Source organism: Monodelphis domestica, chromosome 4, assembly GCF_027887165.1.
Source record: "Monodelphis domestica isolate mMonDom1 chromosome 4, mMonDom1.pri, whole genome shotgun sequence".
In the NCBI taxonomy this organism is placed as follows: Eukaryota; Metazoa; Chordata; class Mammalia; order Didelphimorphia; family Didelphidae; genus Monodelphis; species Monodelphis domestica.
This window is the reverse complement of record NC_077230.1, coordinates 88,678,503-88,705,009: the sequence shown is the minus strand read 5'-3', so window position 1 is coordinate 88,705,009 and position 26,507 is coordinate 88,678,503. Positions and strand designations below refer to the sequence as shown.

Sequence of the window (26,507 nt, the reverse complement as noted above, 5' to 3'; positions counted from 1 at the left end):
ATTGTATATCAAGAAATTATCAAAGAAAACTGCTTAGATATCTTAGATCCTCAGGGTAAAATAAAAATTGTAAGAATCCACTGATCTCCAAAAGAAAACTCCCAGGAATATAACAGCCAGGTTAAAGAGAAAATACTTCAAGTAGCCAAGAACAAACAATTCAAATATTCTGGAGCCACAGTCAGGACAGCATAAGATTTAGTGGCTTCCATGTTAAAGGAGTAAAGGGCTTAGAATGTTAGAAATATTCTGGAAAGACAAAGAAGCTAGGCTTACAACTAAGCATCATCTACCTAGCAAAAAATGTAATCTTTAGGGAGGAAATGGATATTTAGTGAAATAGAGGACTTTCAAGCATTATGCATAAAAAGACCAGTTAAACAGAAAATAAGACATTCAAATAAAAAACACAAGAGAAATATAAAAAGGTAAACATGAAAGAGTATTCACAAAGGGATCAATAAAGTTAAATTATTTATATGCCTATGATATAGGAAGATGATACATGTAACTCCTAAGAGCTTTATCATTATTAGTTAAAAAGAGTTTACATAGGGAGGCCACTAGTATGAGTCAATTATGTTGTAATAACCTCAAAAAAGGGAGGAGTAACAAAGGAGGATGAATTGAGAGTTGGAGTAAAATGGAGAAAATTTCCTCACAGAAAACAGTGATATATGAGGAGGAGTTTTTATAGTGGAAGGGAAAATGAAATGGGAAGGAGGGGGGGCAGGCAATGCTTGAACCTCACTCTCATCAGACATCAGAATTGTTTCAAAGAAAGAAGAATATATGTATGTATATGATTATATATATATACACACACACACTCGGTTATGTATAGAAATGTAACTTACCCAAAAGGGAATTAGTAGAGGATAGGGATAAGAGTAATGGCAAGAGGATAAAAGAGAGGGTGGATTAAGGGAGGAAGTGGTTAGAAGCAAAATAGACTTTTGTGGAGGGATAGGATAAAAAGAGAGAGGAAGAAATAGAAGATAATGGGATAGAGGGAAATATATAGTAATCATAACTGTGAAGATGGATGGGATGAACTGACCCATAAAACTGGAGATAGAATGGATTAGAAACCAGAGTCCAACAATATGTTGTTTACAAGAGACACATTTGAAACACAAAGACACACACAGAACTAAAATAAAGGGCTGGGGTAGAATCTAATATGCTTCAATTGAAGTAAAAAAAAAGGCAAGGGAACAACTACTGTAGTTTGTTCTATTTGGCTGAAATGTAGAATACATGTAGGGAAGTAATATGAAGCAAGACCCGAGTATTCATCTCTGGAAATTAAAAGGCATGATCTCAGACAAAGCAAAAGCAAAGATAGATCTACTTAAAAGAAATAGTCATGGAAACAACATTTTGCTAAAAGGTAACATAGCCAAAGTGATATCAGAAATGTTTATGTTTCTCTTATAAAGATTTCAGTTCTCAAATATATTCTGAGACAAATTTAGAAAAATAAGATCATTTCCCCAAATGATAACTGGTCAAATGATGTGAACAGGCTGTTTTCAGAAGAAGAAATCAAAGCTATCTATAGTCATATGAAAAAATGTTCTAAATAACTATTGATTAGAAAAATGCAAATTAAAACATTTTTGAAGTACCATTTCATTCCTATAAGACAAGTGCTAGAGAGGAGGAAGGACAAATAGGTACACAAATGAACTATTTGTAGAGTTGTGAACTTGTCCAACTGTTCTGGAAGATAATTTGGAACTATGTCCAAAAGGCTATTAGACTATGCGTACCCTTTGACCCAGCAACACTACTACTAGGTCTATATCCCAAAGAGATCAAAAACTAAGGAAAAGGATCATAAGTACAAAAATATTTGTAGCAGTTCTTTTTGTGATGGCAAAGAATTGGAAATTGTCCGTCAATTCCCCAATGAGGAATGACTGAACACATTGTGGCATATGATTGTGATGGAATCTAATTGTACTATAAGAAACAACAAGTAGCATGGTTTCAGGAAAAAAAAACAGAGAAGACTTATATGAACCAATGTAAAACAAAGAAGAACCAGGAGATCCTTGTGGAGCAACATTTTCATAATAATCAACTGTGAAACACTTGGGAACTCTGATCAATATAATGATCCAAGACGATTCCAAAGGTCTAGTGATGAAAAAAATTATATCCATCTTCAGAGACAGGGAACTGATGAATTCTGAGTGCAAATTGAAGAATACTTTTCTCACTTTATTTTTCTTGCTTTTTCAATATGACTAATATGGAAATATTTTGCATAAGTTCACATGTATAATTGATATCATATTGCTTGCCTTCTCAGTGGGGAGGGGAGAGGATAGGAGGGAGGGAGAGAATTTCAAATAAAAAATGTTTAAAATAAATAATAAATTAAGGGGCGGAGTCTGGAGATTTGGGGTGGTATTTTTTAAAATTTGTTTGCTTGTTTTGCTCCTGATGGATAATAGACTAGGACCTATGGAGAAATAAGAAGGTTAAAAACTTCTCAATATATGTATCATATGGTTAAGATAGCACTGAGCAATGTCTTGGCTAGAGTTCACCCGGAATGGAACTTTCCTCATTCTCAGACCTCTGTTTCAGCTATTATTTCAACACAACTACAAAAATATGAATATCTACTACTTTCAAGGCACTGAATGCAAAGGCAAAAATGAAAAAAGTCTTTGGTCTTCCCAAAACTGATATTTCCTGGGAGGATATAATATGTGCACAGATAAGTAAATATTAGGTCATTTGAGAAGGGAGAAGACACTATCTGCTGAGGAAGAGGGAAGGCTTTACCTCAGGTGAGAGTGTTAGAAAGATAAGAATCCTTGAGATTTGGAGATGGGGAAGAAAAGCATTCCAGGATACAGAATAGCTTATGGAAATGGATGGATGCAGGAGATGGAATGTTGACTTTGGGGAACAACTACTGTAGTTTGTTCTATTTGGCTGGAATGAAAAATAGATTTAGGAAAGTAATATGAAGCAAGGCTGAGTTCATCTCTGGAAATTAATATTGCCTTTACCCTCACCCCTTATCAACTAGTTGCAAGAGATGAGACTTTTAAGATTTTGTTTAGGATATCTTAAAGTTCAGCTCAGTGATCTGTTTATGGTTGTTTTCCCTGCCTTGGATCAGTAGCTGACCTGGTACTATGGAGAAGTACAGAAGTGAAAACATACCAATATATTATGTGACTGCAAGTCTTGGGGTGGGAAAGGATAAGTTTTGGGACAAAGCTGTAGAAAAAGAGGGAAAAAGTGAAACCACATTGCTGTGGGAAAAGTATCTCCTCTTTGAGTTCATGTGTTGGGTGGGTAATGACATGAAATAGAAAATGTAGGGTCCTGTGGTAATTGCTAATGTATGTCAACCTTGTGCCCAAATTTCAATCATTTTGGATATCTTTTTTGCATTTCACTTTTGTTTCCAGTTTCATGTATGCTTGGCCTTAGACCAGGAAAAATGGCTTGATGCTTGCTTTTCAGTCCCCATCATTTACCCAGTAAAGCATTTCTTCTGTATTAGTGAAAGGGTAAGAAGCTGGCCTTTGGCTTGAGGAACTTGAGTCCTATCAATGTTTTGGTCTATGAATTCAAATTCTGGAGTCTAAGATACCATCTTGTTCAATAGACTATTTATTCAGGTTGCAGATTAATCTTTCAGGTTTCTTCCAACTTTGTGACCATTTAAATACTTGGTATCCTTTGTCCAAAGGGATGTCTGGGATGAGGGATGAAGAGGAAACACACTAGGAACTGACTGAACAGCTCTGGGGAAGAGGAAAAGAGGAGTTTTGGTGGGCAATGTTTCTCATCTGCATGGGCTGCCCTTCTGCCCCCGGAAGACTTGAACTAAGACAGGGGGTAAATCCCCCAATGCCTAGAGGGACCGTGGTGTGATGTATGTGTGTGAATCACTTTTTTATCTAAAGACCAACATTACAGAACACTTTCAGATCTTAGGGCCTGACACTGTTCCTTACCAGGATCTCTTCTTTCCAAAATACATCTATAGGTTTTGCTTCCTACCCTCATCTCTTACATTAACAACCAGCTGGGCCATCTCCACAGTTGCCCTTCTTGTCTAGTATTTAGTGCCCTCAACTAGCTCTGGTCCCCTCATTCCAGGTTAGGGCTGTCTGCTCTTTGCCTACGTTCTTTGGTCCTCCCTTGAAGGATGCAACCAGTCAGCAGCAAAAGTGTTTCTCTATCTTCCTGTGCCTCCATCTCTCTTCATGTCTTCCTCTTTTTGCGTCCATCTCTCACAGTGTCTAGCCTCTCCCGCTCCTTTGGCCCTTTCCAGAGCGTAAAGACTGTCCCCTCCCAGATCCTTCCCGCTGTCGCAACCCGGCCTCCCCGCCTCCGTGCGCCCCTCCATTGGCACAGACGCCCGGCCTGAGAATTGCCCAATAAGAGCACCGGACTTTAGTGTGACAGCTCAGGAAACGGCCAATCACGCCGAGCTAGGGGGCGGGGGCAGCTTGCTGGGGTTGAAGTTGGGTTGAATGCGGGGAGGGGGTGATGGGGGGGATACAAAAGAGAGAGGGGGAGGGAATAGGCGGGTGGGGGCGCTGGGATCAGTGAAGGGGACACGCAGCACCGAGTTCCGGGCAGAGGTGGGGGCGAGTGGCCACTGCACAGGGCGATCTGGGCTAGAAGTGGGAGCGGCCAGAATTTTAGGTGAGGAAGGGGACCGAAAGCTCCCCCTGGCCGCCAGTCCGCCCCCTCCAGGAACAGCGACTGCGCCTCTGCCCGGCTCCTTCCTCTGCGCCCCCGGCAGAGGATGCCGGAGGCGAGCCGAGCCGAGCGGGGCGCCGAGCCTGGTGGCCCGGGGCGCTGTGGGCCGGGGGTGTGCTATGCGCTGCTGTAACCTGCGGCTAGAGCAGCGCGGGGGGGCGGGGGGAGGCAGCGGTAGGAGGGGATGCAGAGGAAGCTCCGGCGGCGGCGAGCCGGGGAGAGAGGAGGAGAAACAGCGGCGGCGGCGGCGGCGGTGGCTGGAAGGGTCTGAGTAGCAGGGCCGGAGGCGTGAATGGCGCTCTCCAAACATCCCCTAGCCCAGAGACTCTTTTCCCCTCGGAAATCTACCAGGGTTGTAGCGTCTCCGCAGCGGCTGGCCCTCGTCCTGGCGGGATGCTTTTGAATTCAGATCTTCTATTTCTTCATTCTGTGCTCCCCAAGAAGCCCGCTCTGAGGCGGGGATAACGTTGCTGGTGGTGAGCCGGATACCTTCCTTCCTGTTAGTCCTTCTCCGCCTCTCACCCAGGCCGGCGGCTATGGACTAGAAACCGGCGGATTGAAGGATACTGAGTCCGAAGCTAACCCTCCCATCTGCTCAGCAGGCAGCTTTGCGAAGCTTATTATTATTAATTTTTTTTTTTTGGAAGGGGGGTGGCTGGGAGAAGAGTGGGGAAGGGGCATCCAGCAGGGGCCGGGTCTTCTCCCTTGCCCACCCCATGGACACTGGGGCCGCTGTCTGAAACTGGAGCCACGCTCTCGCACTTGACGCGTGAGGCAAGGGATGCGGTGGCGGGGCCCCCTGCTATCCAGGACCCTCCCCCCAGGTCCCCGGAACCGTTGCTCCGCCCGCCGCCCCCTCCCCCGTCCTCTCCACCCCCCATCCCACCTCCCCACCCCTCTTAAGAAAATAATGCTGGCTGCCTTTCGTACCTCCCAGTTGTTCCCTGTTCGCTTTGAGAGAAGGTCTCCCGCTCGGTATCCCTACCCGGACTCCTAAGGAGCCGCGTCGGCTGCTTAGTCTTGCGCCAGGCTCGGGTGAGCTCAGGCTCAGTGTGGGATCTTGGAGCTTTCTGCCTAGGCACCGCTGGCACGGGAGAGGCGTCGCCTGCTGAAGACGCTTCTCCATTCCTCCTCACTCGTAATTCCAGCCCCTGCCCCGAGGTCCCACGACAGTCAGAGCACCCCTGGCTGCTCTCCGAACACTGGTGTGACTTGGATTTCGGACACTGGACAGTCTTCACCCCAACGAAAGCGGGTTTCCCTCTACTTCTAGCCTCCTCGGCTTCTCTTGCCTTTCCTGGAGATCCTGATCGCTTTCCCCGCAGGCGCCACCCCACATCGTTCAGGACGGGGGTGCCACGATGCCCGGCGGCTCAGGGACCTGGGCCGCCCCCGACGTGTGACCCAAGCTTGGTCCCCTTGCTTGGTCCCCCACCCTCCCCTTGGCGTCCCCCACCCTGCCCCCCAGGGGAGGAGGAAGAAGAGGAGGGAGAGGGGGACATGTCCCGCTCCAAAAGCATAAGCCCCCCGGGCTACGCGGCCCAGACCGCGGCTGCCCCCAGGGGAGGCGGGGAGCACCGCTCGGCTTGGGGAGAAGCGGAGTCTCGAGCCAATGGGTACCCCTACCCTCCAGCGGGGCTTACACGCGGCTCTACTAAAAAGACTGGGGTGGCCGTGACCCCCCAGCAGCACCGCCTGGTGAGCCGCTGGCGCAACGATGAGGACTACGAACCTCCACTGGGCAGCCAGGACCCTCTCGGGGGTGGCTTTGGCTTCAGCTTTCGTTCCAAGTCAGCCTGGCAGGAGCAAGGAGAGGACTGCTGTCGGGGCAGTCGTCGCCACCGCCGTGGGGCAGCTGGAGGGGGCAGCACCCGCGCCCCCCCGACAGGCGGAGGAGGTGGCAGCGGTGGCAGTGGTGGCGGGTCAGCCCCTTCCAGGTCAGGGGAGCGGAGTACCGCAACCGTGCAGGGGGGCGGGGCGGAGGTACGCCCTCGTTCAGTGGAGCTGGGTCTGGATGAGCGGCGAAGCAAGGGCAAAGCGGTGGAGGAGCTAGAGCCTGGAGCCAGAGGGGGAGGAGAGGAGGAGGCTGAGGACGCGGGCAGCTCGACGGGCTCCGGCTCTGGAGCCGCGCTCTCACTGGGCGCCTGCTGCCTGGCGCTCCTACAGATCTTTCGCTCCAAGAAGTTTCCGTCGGACAAACTCGAGAGGCTTTACCAGCGCTATTTCTTCCGCCTGAACCAGAGCAGCCTCACCATGTTGATGGCAGTGCTGGTGCTCGTGTGCCTCGTCATGCTGGCCTTCCACGCTGCCCGCGGTCACTACCAGCCTCCTTACCTGGCCGTGCTCTCCGCCGCGGTGGCCGTGGTGCTTATTCTAGCCGTATTTTGCAACCGGGCCAGCTTCCACCAGGACCACATGGGACTGGCCTGTTACGCCCTCATTGCTGTGGTGCTGGCCGTCGAGGTCGTAGCTGTGCTGCTTCCCCAGCCTCGCAGTGCCTCCGAGGGCATTTGGTGGACTGTGTTCTTCATTTACACCATTTATACGTTGCTGCCTGTCCGCATGAGGGCCGCCGTGCTTAGCGGGGTGCTGCTCTCTGCCATACACCTTGCCATCTCCCTGCAGGCCAACTCTGAGGACCAGTTCTTGCTGAAGCAGGTAAGGAGAGTCAGATGACAAAGGAGTTGGACTGGTGTGAAATTACGCCTCAGTGGGTCGCAAAAAAAAAAAAAAATTCTCTCTTATTCCCCTCCCTCCCCACCTCATAACTTACTTTTTCGGGGTTGTGTGTGGGAGTAGAAGATCCTATAGAAAGATCCTTTTATCTTCCCTTCTCCCAATAACGAAATATCCCCCTCATAAATGGAGTTACTGGACTCTAAAACAACGGCACTTCAAAGCCTTTCCATTACTTTTCCAAAGTTGCAGAAATTCCATTCTTCCCCCAACAAGTTCCTCCCACCCCCAGAAAAATAGGGAAAGGGTGGCTTTGGACATTCTAGGGAGCAGAGTTCAAGGTGGATTGGATTGATTGCTGGTATCTTGGAGAGAAAGAATTCCCAGAATGAAAGTGTGGGGAGGTGAGCCTTCTTTTGAGCTCTCTGGTGTTCTGAAGCTTGTGGGGCTAGCTTTATGTAATTTACAGATACTCCAACCAACAAAAAAACATAGCATGTTATCAAGTTTGGTAGTTAACTGAGTTAGAGCAGACCTGGGGAAGTGGACTGATATCCCTCTTGGCTTTCTTGGTCTTTAAAGGTCCTGCTTCTGAGCTATTCCAGAAATACTTCACCTGTATCTTGTTTCTCCTCAGTATTAGGTAGCCCTTTTCATCTTCTTCAGCACTTGGACTTATAGCCTGAAATGTTTACAGGGAACTGTATGATAAATGATTGGTCCACTGTCCTATCTTCCAAACAGTCACCGATTGCCTTTTGATCTCTGCCTCAAAGGATTAGACCTGTCAGAGGTGTCCTCTCTTCCCTTGATAACCCTGTTGTAAAACCATCATCCCTGAATTTATCTAAACTCTTATGGAACCTGAATAACCTCTTGACCAAAATGTGGCCCACTTCCTGGCGAGTGGAAAGGCAAATTAGTGAAGCAACCATGTAACCCATTCTGTATCTTACTGTCCCATGTCCCTTGCTATCTCACTTCTAGAACTATCCCCTCCCTCTCTAGCATCTTCAGTCACTCTTTGGATTCCTTGCCCTATATCTTCAAACAGAACATGGTCCTCATCTTAAAAACATTCTTTTTTCTGCCTCTAGCTTCTTTCCTTCCTTTTCTTGAACCTATCATTTTCATCTGTTGCTTTCCTGTCCTCCATGTTCATTTCCTTCTTTACTCTCTGTAAAATTCATTCAATACAAACAATTATTAAACACCTACTTATTTACCTGTTGGGCAGACAGCTAAGTGCTGGAGATACAAAGACAAAAAAAAAAACAGTTCCTACCTTCATGTATTTGGGGAGAAGGGTGGGGAAATAATGTGCTCAGAGAAATAAATATAAACTTTATTACAAAGAAAATGCAAAGTACTTTATGTCCCCTTTCTTAAACAACAACAAGAAAAACACTTTTATCTATCATCTTGGAATCAATACTAAGAAGAACAAAGAGCAGTAAGGGCTAAGCAATTTGCCTGGGTCACACAGCTAAGAAGTATTTGAAGTCATATTTGAACCCAGGATCTCCTTTCTTTAGGCTTGACTCTCAATCCACTAAACCATCTAGATGCCCCTGTCCCTTCTTTTGATACTCTTTTATTGAAGGTGGCTAGTTAACTCCTTCTTATGGAAGTCAAAGGCCTTTTGTTAATATTTGTCTTCCTAGATCTCTCTGTGGCATTTGACTATGTTGATCACGTACTCTAAGAAACTTCTCTTGGCTTTAGTGACACTTCACTCCCTTGGTTTTTCTCCTTTCCAGTGGAAAGATCTCTGATCTATGGGTCAGGAGTCCTGGGTTTTAAGCTCCATTCTGACAGTAAATAGTTGTGTGATCTTTGGTAGGTCATTTAACTGATCTGGGGACTCCAGGGACTGAGAAGATTGACCAACTTTTTAGTTCCAAAATTCTGTGATCTAAGTCTTACCTTCAAGAATCCTATATACCTTAGTCCACATTGGTCCTTCCTATCTCTGGACTCTTCTTGTATTCATAGTCAGTGGCAGCATAGTTGAAGCACTTCATTCTTCTCTAATATTTTCTCCCAGACTAGATTATAAGTTCTGTACAGGCAGGAACCTTGTCTTGTTTATCTTTAATGGGCTAGGCTAGTGTAAGATGAGATTATATAAATCAGATGCTCAAAAATGGGTGTTACATTGTTTGATTTTAGACTTTGGAATTACTAAGTGGCATTGGGGTGAACTTTGGGTGGTCTTGGTTGAAGTTAAATGGAAATATTTCTAGTCTAATGCATGGGAAAAGAATGTTAAATGGTCAGCTGCTGCTTAGTAAGAATAAGGCTACCAAGGGATTTCTCCCCCCATAATTATTGCTGTCATTTTTAATGACCAGCTCTTCTAACCTTAGGACCCTATTTTGTTAAAATGCAGTGGGTGTTGATGCAACTTTTAGGATCATTTGAGTGCTTTTGGTGGGCATGACCCTTCAGAGAAGCAAAGTGGAATTGGGAACTTTGGGTGGGTACAGCTCAAATAGGAGTTTAGCTGGGATTTTCCGGTGACATTCAGCTTGATGTGGGTCTCTGATCCTAGCAATGAAATGCACGCCTCAGGGGAATGACCAGGAAGCCATCTGTCAGGGCCTGAAGTGCCACAACCTCATCTTACCTCTAAAATGCCAGGATGGCAGCTGAGAGGTTGCTGTGTCCTCCTCCATATCCTCTTCCTTACTTCTCTGTCCTTCTTCCTTTTTCCTCTGCCATCCTGACCCCCACCCCACCAAAGGCATCCCTTTTTGCCTGCCATGTTTTACAGGCCTCTAGAGCTTTGAGGTTTCTGTGGATTTACATTCCATTTTTGATAATCTACCCAGTTGGAGGGGAGCTGTGATATGGGTAGTCTAGAACAAGCAAGTAATCCAAAAATCCTTCCCATTTTGCTTCTGAAAGAATGGTACCATTTTAAAATTAGAATCAGATTTATCTTCCTGATTACATCAGGGTCAGTGTGATCTTGCATTGCTTGAACATGTACTGACTGCTAGTAGTGGCAAAGGCTGACAGCTTAGTATTTTGTTTGCCACAGGTTGTGGCTGGCCATGGATAAGTGACTACTGATTTCCATTGGAAGTTAGGTTGTCTGTCTTTTTGAAGAACTAGTCATGGAGGAAATAAGGTTGGTGGTGGATGATTGTTAACGTCTTATCTCTTGGATGGTCCTCTGCACATAGTAGGTTCTCCTTAAAAATTGGCTGTCTGGATGAATTGAGAATGGTGTTGATATTTTTCAATTCAAGGCTATATCCTTCCTTATTCTCACCTGCTTTCTCATGCAAAGGGAGTTTCCTATAATAATAATGTCTACCTGCTTATTTAATCTCTGTCTCTCACCACCAACCCCTAAAAATTTTTTTTGAGGCCACTATCCTTTGCTCTACTTGGTAGGAGAGATTTGATTTCTTAATCAGTGCCTTATGATGGTGTTTATTCAAGGGGAGGACTTCATAAGCAGTGGGGGAGGGCTGATCAACCCGACTTTCTAAGTGGTGGTGGGGTTGGTACTTGTATTTATTGGTCCCTGTCTTCCTTTTATTTCTCTCCTCTTCCTCTTGGTATCTGTCATTCTCATCCTCACTTTCCCTTCCCCACCTTTTTTGTAAATTTTCTCTTTCACTCTGTCTTAAATTCTTGTTCACTTCTCTTCTTCACATCCTTTCTTGTCTTTTGCTTTCTGTTCTCCTGTTGCCTACCTGCTACTTGTCTCTCGTCTCTTACTTTATGCCTTTCTCTTATTCCCTCTTCTCTGCCTCTTACCCTCTCCTTCTGTGTGTGAGTGTTTTTCCCTGCTACTGTCTCCTCTCTGGGTACAGTAGGAGCATCGTAAGGTTTTTTTTCTTTTTTGCCTGTCAGAAGTCCCTTTGCTACACCCATACCATAAATAACACTCAAGCATCTGCCAAACACATTCCTCACTTGTGTTAATAGGCAGCAGTGATGCTGGAGCCTGTTGCCATGGTTACCTCATTTTTGTTTGACTGTATCCCACTCTGCTGCATAAAGCCTTTGCATGCACACAAACAAACACACACGTCTAGTATACATGTTTGTCTGTTAAAGATCATTTGGGGGGAAAAAGCTCTTGGCCAGTGTGGGGGTGGTGATGAAGATTAGAATCTCTGAATGATATTTCTCTGTGGATGGGAGAGAGTTGCCAAGTATCTATGTGTTCCCCAAATGGACATGAAAGCCCTAATGCAATGTAAGGTATATTTTAATTGTTTGACATAATAAAATTCATTCTGACATCATTCCTGAAAAAGAGGTCTAGATCCCAAGGGGGACCTGAGAGCTCCCCCATTTTTTCATTTTCCTTCCCCAGAAGGGAGGGATTGGAGGAATCTGTTAAAAGTATGCATTTGGTATTTGCTCTAATCAAACCCACTGCCTTTCCTCCACTCTCCCCCTTACCTTACATTCCTTCTAAACCCTCCAATCAGCTATGTGATTTTCAGAATGATTTTTTTCCTTTCTGTTGACTTGAACTCTCATCTGCCAACAATTGTTTCTGAGACCAGAGAAGGGCACACGGCCTTTGTGGGTGACTTTTCTGTGTTCTGTGGGCCTGTTTTCTGTTCATAGAGGGGAATATGGGGATGGATGTGTGAGAATGGCTCACCAGGAATTTGCTGTGATAGGGCCTACAAGTCTGGGGAGTACCAGAGAGGTGAAGATCAACACAGCTTTGTATTGACTTTGACATAGATTCAGTGTGGCTATCCCCTTTATTCCTTGCTGGTGACCAATGACTGAAGCTTCTTTCCCTTGCTGGTTCTGACACTTTGATCTCAGTATTGACCTTTGGCTACCATTGGAGAGGGGAGGAGGAAAGAGACCAGGAAAGGTTATTTCCAGTGGCATGCCCCTCTTGCCTGGACCTTGGTTGGGGTGGGGCTATTGTGGGGACTGAGAGACCCTAGCAACTTGTTCCCTTCAAGGTATTCCATCCTTTAGAAAGCCACCTACCTTCTCACTAAGGAAAGAAAATGGCAGATCACGACTCCAGCTAAATTACTTCTCTGCTCCCACATTTTCATCTGCTTTTGACTGCTCCTTGTCCAGATGCTAAAAGGCACTTTCAATAAGAGAGATGCAGGGTCTCTGAATTAGTTACCTGCTCCTGCACCCTCCCTTGCAGGAAGGGGGAATAAAGGAAGAGGGCCTGTTTACAGGGGTCGTCATACACCACAAATTACCTTTGGGGTGGCACTCTTCTTTCACATCTAGCTAGGAAGAGCAGGGTACAGTGTGTGGGGACAAGGAGATTCGGGTGGCATAGGCAGAGAAGTAGAGAGGGGGCTACCTGTTTACTGATAGGCACAGGCTCCTTCTTGTTCAGTTCTGGCTACTTAGGGGTAAGCATTAGAAGAATTTGGTGATCATTTTCTTCTGCTAGACCTTAGGAATGTCTTGAGTTTACCTTGTGAACAAAATTTAATAATCCAACTCAATTAATGAGTATTGGTTATTAATTAGCAAACATTTAAAAATACCCTACTATGTGCCAGATACTAGGTATACAAGCACAAAAGTGAAATAGCCCCTGACCTTAAGGATCTTGTATTCTATTTGGGGGGTGAGGGTGGGCAGGGATATGGCATCTATAGATAATAAATACAGAGTGGTTTCAGTGAGGGTGGGGTACAAATAGTAGCAATTAGAGGTATGAGGAAGGTTCTCTCGAAGGAGAAGGGACTTGAGCAGGACTATGAAAGGATCTGGGGCTCCTCAGAGAAGAAGGTCAAGAGGCAGAACATTTTAGGCATGACTTCTAGAAACAGATGTCTCCCTTTACCCAAAGTAGAAACCATCAATGTAATCAAAATATGTATGTTATTGAATCATATAACCAGAATTCCATCACTGTGGCAGAAATCTACTCATCTAACAAGGGTTTTAAAAATTAGGGATAGAGACAGGACATGTAATTTCCTTGACAGAGAATTCCAAGATGAGGAAACTCAGCAATGGAGCACCTTATCAGCAACTTATAGTCTGAGAAATTGACCTAGAGCACTAAGGGGTTAAGTGAATTGTCCTGGGACACACAGCTAGTATGAATAAAAGGTAGCACTCAAACCTTCCTGGCTTCAAAGCTGACTTTCTACCCACTATACCATGCTGATTATGTCTTTAATTAAAAAAAAATTAACTACTTGAAACATTTCAAATCAAACTTTCTTCTGCAAATGAGACAAAATGCAAAATAAAAAAAGATGCAAAACATATGCACTCAACGAGAAAGGTAAATTTCTTGCCAAAAAGAAAGGTAAAATGCCACATAATATTACCAAGGAGAAAGGCAATATTTAGTGTTATGCTAAATTTTTCTAAAAGATATTTTTTTCCTTTTTTATTTAGAATATTTTCCATGGTTATATGATTCATGATTCCCCCCACCTCCCCTTTTCCTCCCCCCTCCTGGAGCTGATAAGCAATTTCACTGGGTTATACATGTATATACATGTTCAAAACCTATTTCCATGTTATTCATATTTGCAGTAGAGTGAGCTTTTAACATCAAAACCCTAATCATATCCATATCAAACTACATGATCAATTATATGTTTTCCTTCTGCATTTCTGTTCCCACAGTTCTTTCTCTGGATGTGGTCAGAGTTCTTTCTCCCAAGTTTCTCGGAATTGTCCTGAATCATTGCATTGTTGCTAGTAGAGACGTCCATTACGTTCAATTGTATCACAGTGTATCAGTCTCTGTGTACAATGTTTTCCTGGTTCTGCTCCTTTCACTCTGCATCAATTCCTGGAGGTTGTTCCAGTTCACATGGAATTCCTCCACTTTATTATTCCTTTGAGCACAATAGTATTCCATCACCAACATATACTACAATTTGTTCACCCATTCCCCAATGGAAGGGCATCCCCTCATTTTCCAATTTTTGGCCACCACAAAGAGTGCAGCTATGAATATTCTTGTACATGTCTTTTTCCTTATGATCTCTTTGGGGTATAAACCCAGCAGTGCTATGATTGGATCAAAGGGCAGTCTTTTAGTGCCCTTTGGGCATAGTTCCAAATTGCCCTCCAGAATGGTTGGATCAATTCACAACTCCACAAGCAGTGCATTAATGTCCCAACTTTGCACACATCCCCTCCAACAATTATCCCTTTCCCTTGCTGCCATATTGACTAGTCTGCCAGGTGTGAGGTAGTACCTCACAGTTGTTTTAATGTGCATTTCTCTAATCAAGAGGGATTTAGAACACCTTTTCATGTGCTTATTGATAGTTTTGATTTCATCATGTGAAAACTGCCTATTGATTTTTTGTAAATTTGACTTAGTTCCTTATATATCTGGGAAATTCAACCTTTGTCAGAGAGTTTTGTTATAAAAATGTTCTCCCAGTTTGTTGCTTTCTGAAGGATAATTTAAATTTTTAAAAAATATTTTAATTTTATTTTTTAAAATTTATTTACTTTTAAGTATTTTTCCAGGGTTACATGATTCATTTTTTCTCCTTCTCCTCTTCCCTCCCTGCTCCTTGAGCTGACAAGCCATTCCATTGGGCTATACATGTATTAAGGGATCATTTTTTTTTTTTGCAGAATAAATAGGAATGGTTCTGCCACTTGGCTGTACCAGTCTCCCTGCTCTGTGGCTTTGGTCTTCTTGACTGACTGTGGGGTATCGTGGTCACTTTATTACAGAGGTAGCCTATAGTTTTGGAAATAGATATGGTTTGTTCCCCAACCCAAAAACCATCCCCAGAAAAGTCCTTTGAGTGGAGTTGCCTAAGTTATTCATTGGCATGTACTCTTCTTCAGTTTACTCATTTGAAGAGGCACCAAGCTGAGAGGGATAGCCAGTAGTTACAGAATTAGGATCCAAAGTGCTCTTGGTCAGTTAAACCAAGTCAAGGCCAACAAGTGGAAACATTGTATGGACCAAGTATAAGTCCTGCATTTATGTTTTAAAAAATAAAATGCCTCAATGTAGGATAGTGAGACATGTCTTTTCTTATGGAAAAACCCCTTGAGAATTATGGTTCACCCACAAGTTTGTTATGAACCGATAATATATCGTAGCTACTGCAAAGCTCACACCTCAGTAATACACCCCTAACCACAGGGAGCAGAGTGGATAGAGGCTAGATTCAAATCCTGATATTAGTTAATCAATCAATCAATTAATTAGTTAGTTAAAAACCTGACATTTAGTAAATGATTGACCATAGTCAAATCATTTGCTTCTCTGAACCTTATTTCCTCATTTGTAAAATAGAAATAATAATGTATCTCCCATGAGTTCCAATTGTTCTCTTTTCATAGTTGACTACTAGAACTATAGCTTTATGTATTTTACTATATCTAAATATTTCCTCTTCTAACCCTGTTCCTGGCTTCTTCCTTTGGTTTCCTTTCCTCCTCTTGTTCATTTTACACATGAGGAAACTGAGGTCAACAGGTTTAAGTGACTTGCTCAGGGTCACACAGCTAGTAAGTGTGTGAGTAAGTAAGTAAGGCTCAGTACTCTGTACCACTGTACCACTAACTTCCCCAAAATGCATTTATTAAATACTTTTATTAAACAGAATATTCTGCTAGCTACTGGGGCTGGGGTGGGGGTAAAATATAGACAAGAATCACAGAGTCTCTCCTCTTTCTCACAGAGTTTGCAATCTAGTAAAGTGTAAGATCATAAGATAGACGGCTATAATATATAATCCTAGGCAACCAAGTGGTACAGTGGATAGAATACCTGCCTTGGCATCAGGAAGACTCCTCTTCCTGAGTTCAAATCTGACTTCAAACACTTAGTAGCTGTGTGACCCTGGGCTAGTCATTTAGCTCTGTTGGCCTTCACTCCCAGATCTTTGCCAAGAAAACCCCAAATGGGATTGGGAAAAGCTGGTCACAACTGAACAACAAGAACATAATCACGGTAAATTCCCTTAGAAGAGGAAGAGGTTCCAGAATTTTGATATCATTGGTGCTGGGATTTCTCCATGAGAAAATTCTCTCTACGAATGCAAATTTTAAGTGTTCTATAACTCATAGTTGTAGAGGGTTGCTTGGATTATGAGAAGTTGTTACTTGCCTAGGTTCAGATGATTGGTACAGATCAGAAGGAGAATTTGAACCCATGCCCTAAACCAGCCTTCTGTTCATTATTATTTGCTACTGATAAGTGCATGAGTTACAAAACAGCTGCAATGTAGACGATCTAAGGTGATAAAAAGAAAACATTCTGTTTCAATGAGGTGATTGTTCAGTCATTTTTCAGTCTTATCACTATTCTTCTTCAAGGAGCTACTTCTTCTGTTTTGGGATGATTTTTTCTCATTCTGAGAGAAATCTACAAAATTTCTATTTATTGACCATGTCAATTATGCATCTACTAGCACCCCTTTGGAGCTGCCTCTCTCACCCCCACTCCCTCACCTTGCCTCCACCCAGGACAGGCTTTATTCCTAAAATGATCATGGTCATTCCCTACAATTCCTGGCTAGCTTTGGGTGGGTAGAAGGAATGGGAGATGCCATCCCTTAAGTCATAACTCTCCTTTGGAGAGCAGGTATGTAATGAATGTTGCCTGAACGAGAGTAATAAACGGCAAGAAAGATCGCCTTAGTGTGAGGTCAGGAAAGAGAGTAAGTCTGTCAGCATTTAAGTGATGCTCACAGCAACACACCTTCCTAGGACTGGGCACGTAGAGCAAATGCTAGCAAATACCCAGAGATGCGTACGGGCCACTGTGGAAGAAACACAAGCCTGGAGTTCGGAGGCCTTAGCTCAACTCCTGGCTTTGCTGCTAACTATCGGTGGTTGATCTTGGATAGATTCTTTCCCCTTCTGTCTCTAGACCCATTGTCTTCATCTGCCAGATGAGGTGCTTGGACTCCCTGGTCTCTGAGGCCCAAGAAAGGCTCTGACTGTGTGATGGCTCTAGCAAGCATTTTTATGACTTTGAGACAGGGTGGGTGAGTGGGGAGAAGGTAATTCTTGCTTCCTACTTTCAGCAGCTCCTGACTGTCCCCTGCTGCTCTCTCTCCCTCTTTCCCTGCCATCCTGGCAATACCTCCTCCCCTGGTCTCCAAGGGATGGTGAAAGTTGGGAGTGGAGTAAGGGCAAGGCTCCAAAAGTATTGAAGATCTAGAAGATATCTTTGGTTGTTGACTTGGTTCAGGGGAGGAGAGGGACAGAAGGTGATGGAGGAAAGGGGACACAAAACAAACTAAAGGGTGGCATGGGAACTGGGAAAATGAGGTGGGAGGATAGAAAAGAAGAGGAGACTGGGAGCAGGGCATCCTTTGGAGAGTGGGGCAGGGATGTTGTCCCAGAACAATGGGATATAGTCAGAATTTAAAAAAAAAAGAAAGGAAAAACAAACAAATGGAGACAGTGGTGGCTTTATTCGTTAAGGCCATTCTCATCTGTCAAAGGGTGAAATTATAATGACCCTGTTCCCTCTCCCCCAGTCTTTGGGATTTAGGAAGCCCCCATTAGAGGAGAGGGGCTGAAGAGGTCCTGTTCCTGTTCTTGAGCTTTCCATTTCTCACTTTCTTACTTACTAACCCTGAGCAATTCTTCTTCCAAACCTAATTTTAAAATTATGTTTTATTTTTCAGCTAATAAGCATTGATTTTCTCTCTCTCCCATCGCTCCCACCCTTCCTTCCCAACAGGGAGAAAATTATCCCACACTCTAATTTAACAATATGGAATTCAAGTTCTTTTTCTTCCATGGAACAGTCTCTGCTTATCCCCTCTCGTCTCCTAAACTTCATTTGTTTTGCCTTCCACTCCAATGAGATTATGGATTAGAGTTGTCCATTTCTAGATTTACCTTTTTGCTAGACTGTAAATTGCCTGAGGGCAAGATCTTGCCACACTTTCTATTTCCCCAACACTTGGGCATGGATGCTCTTCACCAGTTCTGCTTTGTACATGTTTGTTGAGTTGAATGGAATCCTAGACACTTTCTCTCCGACGGCCAGGTTCCTGGGAAAGGGAAAGGTCTTGTGGGAATCTTGGGTCCAAGTTGATGCTGATTTTTACCTCTGGACTGAACTGAAGGTTGTCTGTTTAGGCCTCCTAAAGATGAAATACAAGAGGGGCAGCTAGGTTGGCTCACTGGATAGTTTCAGGCCTAGAGATAGGAGGTCTAGGGTTCAAATAGGATCCCCAGATATGTTCTGGCTGTGTGACCCTGGGCAAGTCACTTAATCCCAATTGCCTAATCCTTACAACTCTTCTGCCTTGGACCCAATGATTACTATTGATTCTAAGACAGAAGGTATGGGCTTAGAAAAACAAAAGATGAAGTGCAAGAGACTACAGTGGGAACACTTTTTTTGTATTGTGATTTTACAACCCAGATACTGATCCTGTCCCTTTCTGCTACAATTTAAGCCAGCTCCCTCTGGGAAATAGACATCAGCTGCTTGGCACTGCCCATAACATAGCTCTTTATAGATATGAGTCATCCTTTCGACATTCTTCTTAATCCCAGTTCCCTTAGCCCATTCCATTGGGCAGTACTCTAGGGCTGTTTCCCCCTGACCCCAGACCCCACTCTGGCTCACATCTCCATGGAATAGAATGGCAGTGAATGTCTCTAGGGGCACTCTCTATCTCCTTAGCCCTTGCCCTGGGCTGGATCCTTTTCTCAAGATGGTTTGAGCTCAGTGATTCTCAAGAGTATTCCCATTTCCCCAGCCCATGTTTCAAGTCACACACCATATTTGTCTTCCCATCTCACCTCTCCCTCCCTCTAGTCCCCATGCCAGTTCATACCAGTTATGTTGCTAGCAGTTGCCTTCGACCAACATCAAAAGCTTGTTTGGAGCTCCGCAGCTCTGTTCTTTGAGAATCCCCTTGGGGTCGGGCCATGGCAAGTATGACGATTCTTGATTGGCTTATAGTGTCATGGAGGAGAGAATGAAGCCCATAAAAATGTGGTTTTAGAACTGGAAGGGAAATGAGGCCAGCTAGCCCAGCTTCTTCCTTTTACAGATGAGGAACCAGACAGATTAAATAGCTTTCCCATAATCACACAGGTAGCAAAGGGCACAGCTAGGATTTGAGCCTTGGTCCTCTGACTCCAAATCTACTATTATTAATACATTGACCGCTTTCTCCCAAGTGTCAAGTCATAGCATAACGGGTTTTTAAGGTGCGAGTCCTTTAGAGCTCACTTAATCCAATACCCGCTTATTTTATAGATGAGAAAATTAGAAACCAGGTCAGAAAACTTGCCCTGCAACTCAGGTAGTGAATGCGAGTGCAGGGACTAAAATCTGGGACATCCAACTTGAAACCCACTGCTTTTTCTGTATACATGAGTCTGTAGTCAAGACTGGGGTTTTCAAGAAAACCCTAGGCAAGCACTAGACCATGGGAAATTGTCGGAGACTGGCCTTTGTAGGGAGGGGTGTAGTCCAAGCCCATGTCAGGTAACAGCTTGGAAAATGTTCTCCTTTCTTCATGGGTTGGCATCAGATTGGTGCAGAAACCTGGGTGTATTTTATTCCTGTTATTTGGCAGTTGTTAACAAGTGTCAAGAACTCAGGGATTGTCAGGGCTGAGAGTTTATTTCTGGCTGGCTGCCTCCAGGTTGAGCCTACCTTAATCTATTCCAGGCAGATGCTGTTGTTAAACACCTCTGGGAAAGGCATGCAGAAGGTATTAAGTGCCTGTTGAGTTGAACTTATTTGACACCCTACTGGTTCCAGTGGTCACCTATTCCCATGTTTCAGACCTCCTATTATTTGGAGGATCTGCATAAATAGAACCTCCGAATAATTCCACAGCCTGAAGCACATTTGAATATCATCTAATCCAATCAGCTCACTTGTCTAACCTCCAATCCTAAACTTCTTCGGTTTAAGGGCGCCCTTAAATGGGAGCCAGATTGGGAGACAGCTTTCCTCTTGTCTCTGATTATGTGGCTATTCTTCAACGCGTGAGGGATGAGCGGGGAAGTTTTGGGGTTACTATTCTTTCCCCTAAAACAGTTTTCCTTCTCCATTCCTAGTCCTTCAAAAATGTGAGCTCATCAAATAGATTTCTTTTTAGGAAGAGAAATACAGAGGATTTTTCAAAATTCCTTTTTGCAGGCCAAGAGCTTTGGAAGCCAAGTCTCTTCGTTTCTTCAGTCCTTTTAATATTTAATGTCGGTGGTGTACTGTAGGGAGAGGATAATGGCTGGATTATAGTGACAGGTGCACTGGATTTAGAAGCAAGGGGCCTCAGTTTAAATATTCCCTCTTTGGACTTCAGTGTTCTCATTTACAAAATAAAAGAATTAAACTAAGATCCCTCCTAGCTTTGAATCCTTATGACCCTATTTTGTTGTTAAATCCAATCCAAGCCTTTGTGATGCCATTTGGGGTTTCTTAGCAAACATACTGAAATGGCTTGTCATTGCCTTCTCTGATTCATTTTACAGATGAGGAAACTGAGGCCAATATACTTAAGTGGCTGGCCCAGTGTCTCTATAGGAGCTCTCATTTATCTATCACCACAAAAGATTTGGAAAGAGAGCCCTGAGTCTAGAGTCAGAGAACCTGTGTTCAAATGTGAAGACAGGCAGCCAGAAATAAATGAACTCTCAGCCCTGAGCTTTTGACAAGTTGACAATTGCCAACTACCACCAACAAAGTACACCTGAGTTTCTTCGCCAATTTGATGCCAGCACATGACCTAAAGGGAATATTTGTCAGGTTTTTTTATACTGCATGTAGACAAGCCATTTTGTGTTTCTTGTTCTCAGTTTACTGACAAAATGAGAGATCAGTGGTGTCAAACTCAAGTAGAATAGGGTGGGAGGATGACTAAACTCATACATAAAGATTCCTTCAGCCACTTGTTGACTTAGAAAATGACATATAAACATTATCCTTATTCTGCTGTATTTTTGTTTTGTTAAACATTTCCCAATTGTATTTTATCTAGTTTCGGTATGCCAGTGACAGGTTTGACACCTCTGAATTAGATGACTTCTAAGGTCCTTTCTAGTTCTAAGTCTGTAATCCTGTGTTCCTTATTTTAGTGGGTACAAATCATCATTTTATAGATGAGGAAACTAAATTTCTAAGAGTTTAAGTGACTTGTCTAAGGTCATGCATTTACTAAGTAGTAGTTCCAAGACTCAAAACTAGGTCTTTGGATTCCAAGTCCATTCAGCTAGCTGCCTTCTCTTCTATCTCTTGGCATAAACTGTACCTCCCTCCTCTTTCCCCACCCAAATCCTTCAAGAACTTGAGAGCTATATAAGGACTCATGCAACGCAGTGTAGTCCTCCTGAGATTAACAGTAGGGCTCTCTCTCTATGTTTCTCTCTGTGTGGCTTCTGTCGCTTTCTCTGCATCTCTCTCCTTCATCCCTCTCTGCTCCTCTCTCCCCCCTCTCTCCTTTGTTCTTCCCTATCCCCTTTAAAAAAATTTTGGCCAGAGAATGTAATACTCTTTGAATATGGATACTGAGAAACTGGTTTAGGAACCCTTTAGAATCTCTTGCTATCTTCCAAATAGTTCATATACCACCTCCTACCTGAAGCCGTTCTGGATCCCTTTAGCTGCACTTATTTATTTATGCATTTATTTTGTAAGTGCTTATGTATAATGTGTTCAAGTTGTCTAGGCAGGTGAATGGCTCAGTGTATAGGGAATCAGACCTGAAGATGGGAGCTCCTGGTTTCAAACCTGCCCTCAGAAACTTCCCAGCTGTGTGACCCTGGGCAAGTCACTTCACCCCCATTGCCTAGCCCTTACCACTCTTCTGCCTTGGAACCAATACTTAGCACTGATTCTAAGGTAGAAGGCAAGGGCTTTAAAATAAAAAAGAAGAAACAATATTCCTTCTTTAGGTCCTTGGCTATTCCTCTGAGATGATCTTATAGGATTCTTCAGCTTTTAACAGATACAGTATAGACACCCATAAGGAGATTCTCTTTTGAAGGTTTAGACTAACCAAAGACCATCTCCATTTGCTGGTTTTCTTGCTTCCTTACCCTTTTGTCTCAGTCTTCCTTTTATAATCTAGAGGTTCACATTATATCCACAGTGCCTTATGTGGTTGCCTCTATCAATATTCATAGGCAGTCGTTTACATATGGGGGGGGCATAGTCACTGAGAAGGAGGTAAAGGGTTGGGGAGGAAGTGGATGATGGAGCAGGACAGACAGAAGCTAGAAATAGTTATCTCGGGGAATAGCCAAGACATAGATGTGGGAAAGACCTTACTTACTTAGATGGTGGTCATGTAGGAAAAGCCTGTCATTTGATAGATGAGGAAACAGGATCAGAAAATCTGAAGACTGAGCATTGGACCCAAAGTCAGGAATCTGGGCATGAATTCTGCCTTAGATACTCGCTAGACATGTCAAACTCTCTCCACTTTATTTTTCTCATCAGCAGAGCAGGGATGGACTGGAGTACTTTTAGACTGGAGGACTTCTGAACTGGGCACACCATTTGACCCCTTTCTATAGGATGTGTGTTAGAGCCACCAATGCTACTGGGGTGGAGTAAGAAGTCCCATCCTACTTCTCACTTGCTGGAACTCCTAGGGACAGCTAATAAAGTCCTAAAGGTATAGTCTTTAAAAGGAGCGGGGGCAGCTCAGTGGACAGATAGACCTAGAGATGGGATGTCCTCAGTTCAAATGTGGCCTCAGATACTTCTTAGCTGTATGTCCCTGGGCAAGTCATTTAACCTCAATTGTATAGCCCTTACTGTTCTTCTGCCTTGGAACCAATACAATATTGATTCTAAGATGGAAGGTAAGGGTTTAAAAAGAGTGAGAGAGGAGATAGATTTGTGTCTTTTCAGTTCACCTTTTAGCCAGCTGAGTTTCCTAAAAGGGAAACTCAGAGGCCATCTAGTCCAACACATTCATTTTACAGATGATGAAATGGAGGACCAGAGAGGATGCTAAGTGACTTGCCCAAGATCACATAGGTAGTGAGAGACAGAGTTGGGATTTGAACCCAGTTCCTTTGACTCCCAATGCACGATTTTTCCCATTTTACCACATCTATCTCAGTGAGAAGGAATGGTGGGTAGGTAGAGCTGGGCGGCTCTGAGTCAGGAATTCCCAAGTTCAAATCCAGTCTCAGAAACATACTAGCTGTGTTACATTGGTCAAATCACTTAACCCTATTTGCCTCAGTTTCCTCATCTCTAAAATGAGCTGGAGAAGGAAATAGCAAACCACTCTAATATCTTTATCAAGAAAACCCCAAAAAAGGAGTCACAAAGAAGCAGGCACAACTGAAAATGACTAAACAACAACAATAACACACCTACCTCACAGGATTGTTGTGAGGATCAAATGTTGCAAGGTTTATGCATTTATAAATTTGAAAACCTCAAAATGCTTTTAAATGTCATCTCTTATTATGTTATTTCTTAAAGTAACAGCTAGTAGGTGGAAGAATCTAAATGAAAACTCTGGCCTCTTGACTTTTAGTCCAGTGCTCTCTTCCCAATTTCACATGCAGTAGGGAAGGAAAAGCATTTCCTCCTTAGCCACTGGTACTTTAGCTTCTTTTGAAAGGTCTCAGGGTCTGCTATTAGACTTTGCTTTGCTTTTTAAATATATTTTTTATTATGAACTAGTAACTTGTAAAAAGAAATCTAAAGGAACATTGCATTCTAATGATTTAGGGCCCTTCAATTTTCCTTCATTTTTTTTTAATATTTGATGCTTTTCTTGCCAAACTCTGACTCCTAGAATCTCTAGCTTCCTTTGAGATTTAACTTAAGTGCTACCTCCTTCAAGGGGCCTTTCTTGGTTTTCCTCAGATCTCAGCTGCTACTTCTATCTTTTGGAAGGATACCTTCTATTTATCGTGTATGAAATGATTTATATATGGTTTCTCTCCTTCAATGTGCTGGCAAATGTTTAACAGTAGGCACTCTGAAAAGCCCAATTTTAGGTTTAATCTACAGTATTGACATTTCATCCATCACTTTCTTGAGTCTATATGATCCACAAAATGATAACCCAAGTCCTGATTTGTAGCATTTGCTAATTTTTAGGCTATAAATGCTCACACTGAAAATGTAGTAATCAGCATTACTGGATATGAACTGACTCTAGCATACTCCTATGTTTTCCCCAATAAAAATGTAAGCTCCTTGAGAGTAAGAGCTCTTTCTGCTTTTTCTTTGCATTTTTAGCACTTATTGCCATCCCTTTCACATGGCAATTAGTCATTAAATGCTTATTGATTGATTGATATACAGCAATGAAGTGCCATGTGGGACCCAAAGCTTATCTCCAACCAACCAGTCCTCCCCATTCAGGATCTAGTCTTTTGCACTGGGGAAAATTTCAGAACTGATTCCCCCCCCCCCCCCATCATGTCCTATTCTACATCCCTACTCCCACCACTTTCAATCTTCCTTCCCATGGAGAGAATGTATTAAAAAAAAATCATGATCTTTCCCCCCCTCAATTCCATGTACAAACAATTTTTTACAATTCTTTTCTGACATTTTGTAATTTAGATTCTCTCCCTCCCTCCTTCTCAAGGCAATAAATGGTATATTATAGGTTATACCAGTGCTTTCATACACTCCATATTTCTATATTCCCCATGCCAGGACAGAAGACACATATTCCACATACAATAAAAGTGTCATGAAGGAAATAAAGTGAAAGATTGTATGCTTTGATAGGTAATCAGATTCTAACAATTCCTTCTTTGACTTTGGATATTTTTTTTTTATCATGAGTCTCTTGGAGTTATCTTGAGATCTTGTTTTTCTGATAATGATTTAGACCTTTACAGTTGATCATCCTACAATATTCCTGTTAGTGTATATACTGTTCTGGTTCTGCTCCCTTCACTTTGCATCAGTTCATATAGGTTATTCCTATTCAGTTCAGAAAAACTCATACTGTGTCATTTCTTATGGCACAATAGTATTCTACATACCACAACTTATTTCACCATTCCCTAATTGATAGACATCTCCTTTTCAGTTTCCAGTTCTTCGCCACTTCAAAGAGAGCTACTAAAAATATTTTTGTGCAAGAAGATCCTTTCCCCCATCTCTGATCTCTTTGGGACATAAACCCAGTAGTGGTATTGCTGGGTCAAAGACTATGCATAGTTTTATGGCCCTTTGGGTGTGGTTGCAAAGAGAGTGTCTTTTAACACAGTTACATGCAAGTATGTGAATAAGCATATAGAGACAAACTTAGAAAAACGCAATTATACTGAGGAGCAACATCATGTAGGGGGCCCATCAAAATAGGAGCCAGAAAACCTAGATGCTACTATTCCAGTATCTATTCCCAGCTCTGATACCGTTCTTTATCTATATGTCCTTGGGCAAGTTTCTTTTCAGAGTTTCATCTATAAAATGGAAAAATAATAAATGTATTACTTACCTCTAGGGGTTATTGTGAGGATCAAATGAGATAATGTAGGTAAGTGTTTTATAATTGTAAAATGCTTTCTAAAAGCATTAGGATTGTATATCCACATGTGTTGTGCTCAAGATCATAGATTTAGAGCTGAGAGAGACATTAGAGGTCATCTGGCCTATTATCCTCATTTTATCCATGAGGAAACTGAGGCCCACAGAGACAAACTAGCCCTTTTGGATGGTGAGTTCTAGAGGATTTTGGTTCTTTGATTTCAAAGCCAGTATCCTTTTTATTCTACCACATCTATCTCTCTTTCTCTGTCTTACTAGCTCTAATATCTCAGCAGAGAATGGTGGGTTGACAGGTAAGACCCAGAGAAAGTATTTAAGCCAAAGGAAGTGAGAGAGGACAAGTTAAAATTTTTAGCTAAAGACCTAGAGCCATTTCCTCCCTCTGTGGCCAATGGACCTATGGCAGTGACTGGAAGAGGAAGGGATCTGAGCACCAGAAATAGAGACTTCTCCCAGTCAAGTCCAGATGCAGGACTTGGGGAACTCCCTGGACAACTGAAATAGATCAGGAGGGAAGTGATCAGGAGAACAACTGGCAAGTCGAGTTCTCTTCCTGTAATTCCACATTCTCATGCCTAAGTTTCCTATTGTATTATTGACATGACAAAAGTAAGAGATCCCTGGGGACAGCTGCTGGCTCAGACAACTTCTT

At 43.1% G+C, this 26,507-nt stretch overlaps 1 protein-coding gene across 2 annotated transcripts in view; it reads left to right on the top strand.

Annotated features, from left to right (window-relative positions):
• Nucleotides 1-4,554: 4,554 nt before the first annotated feature.
• The window catches only part of ADCY5 (adenylate cyclase 5), a 263,134-nt gene continuing 241,181 nt past the window's right edge, over nt 4,555-26,507 (top strand). Inside the window, exon 1 of one of the 2 annotated variants that reach the window (XM_056793545.1) lies at nt 4,555-7,404. In XM_056793545.1, coding sequence (XP_056649523.1) covers nt 6,247-7,404 — 1,158 coding nt within the window. In that variant the 5' untranslated portion in view covers nt 4,555-6,246. The remainder of the gene's footprint in view (nt 7,405-26,507) is intronic. The other variant, XM_056793544.1, reaches the window with a different exon arrangement.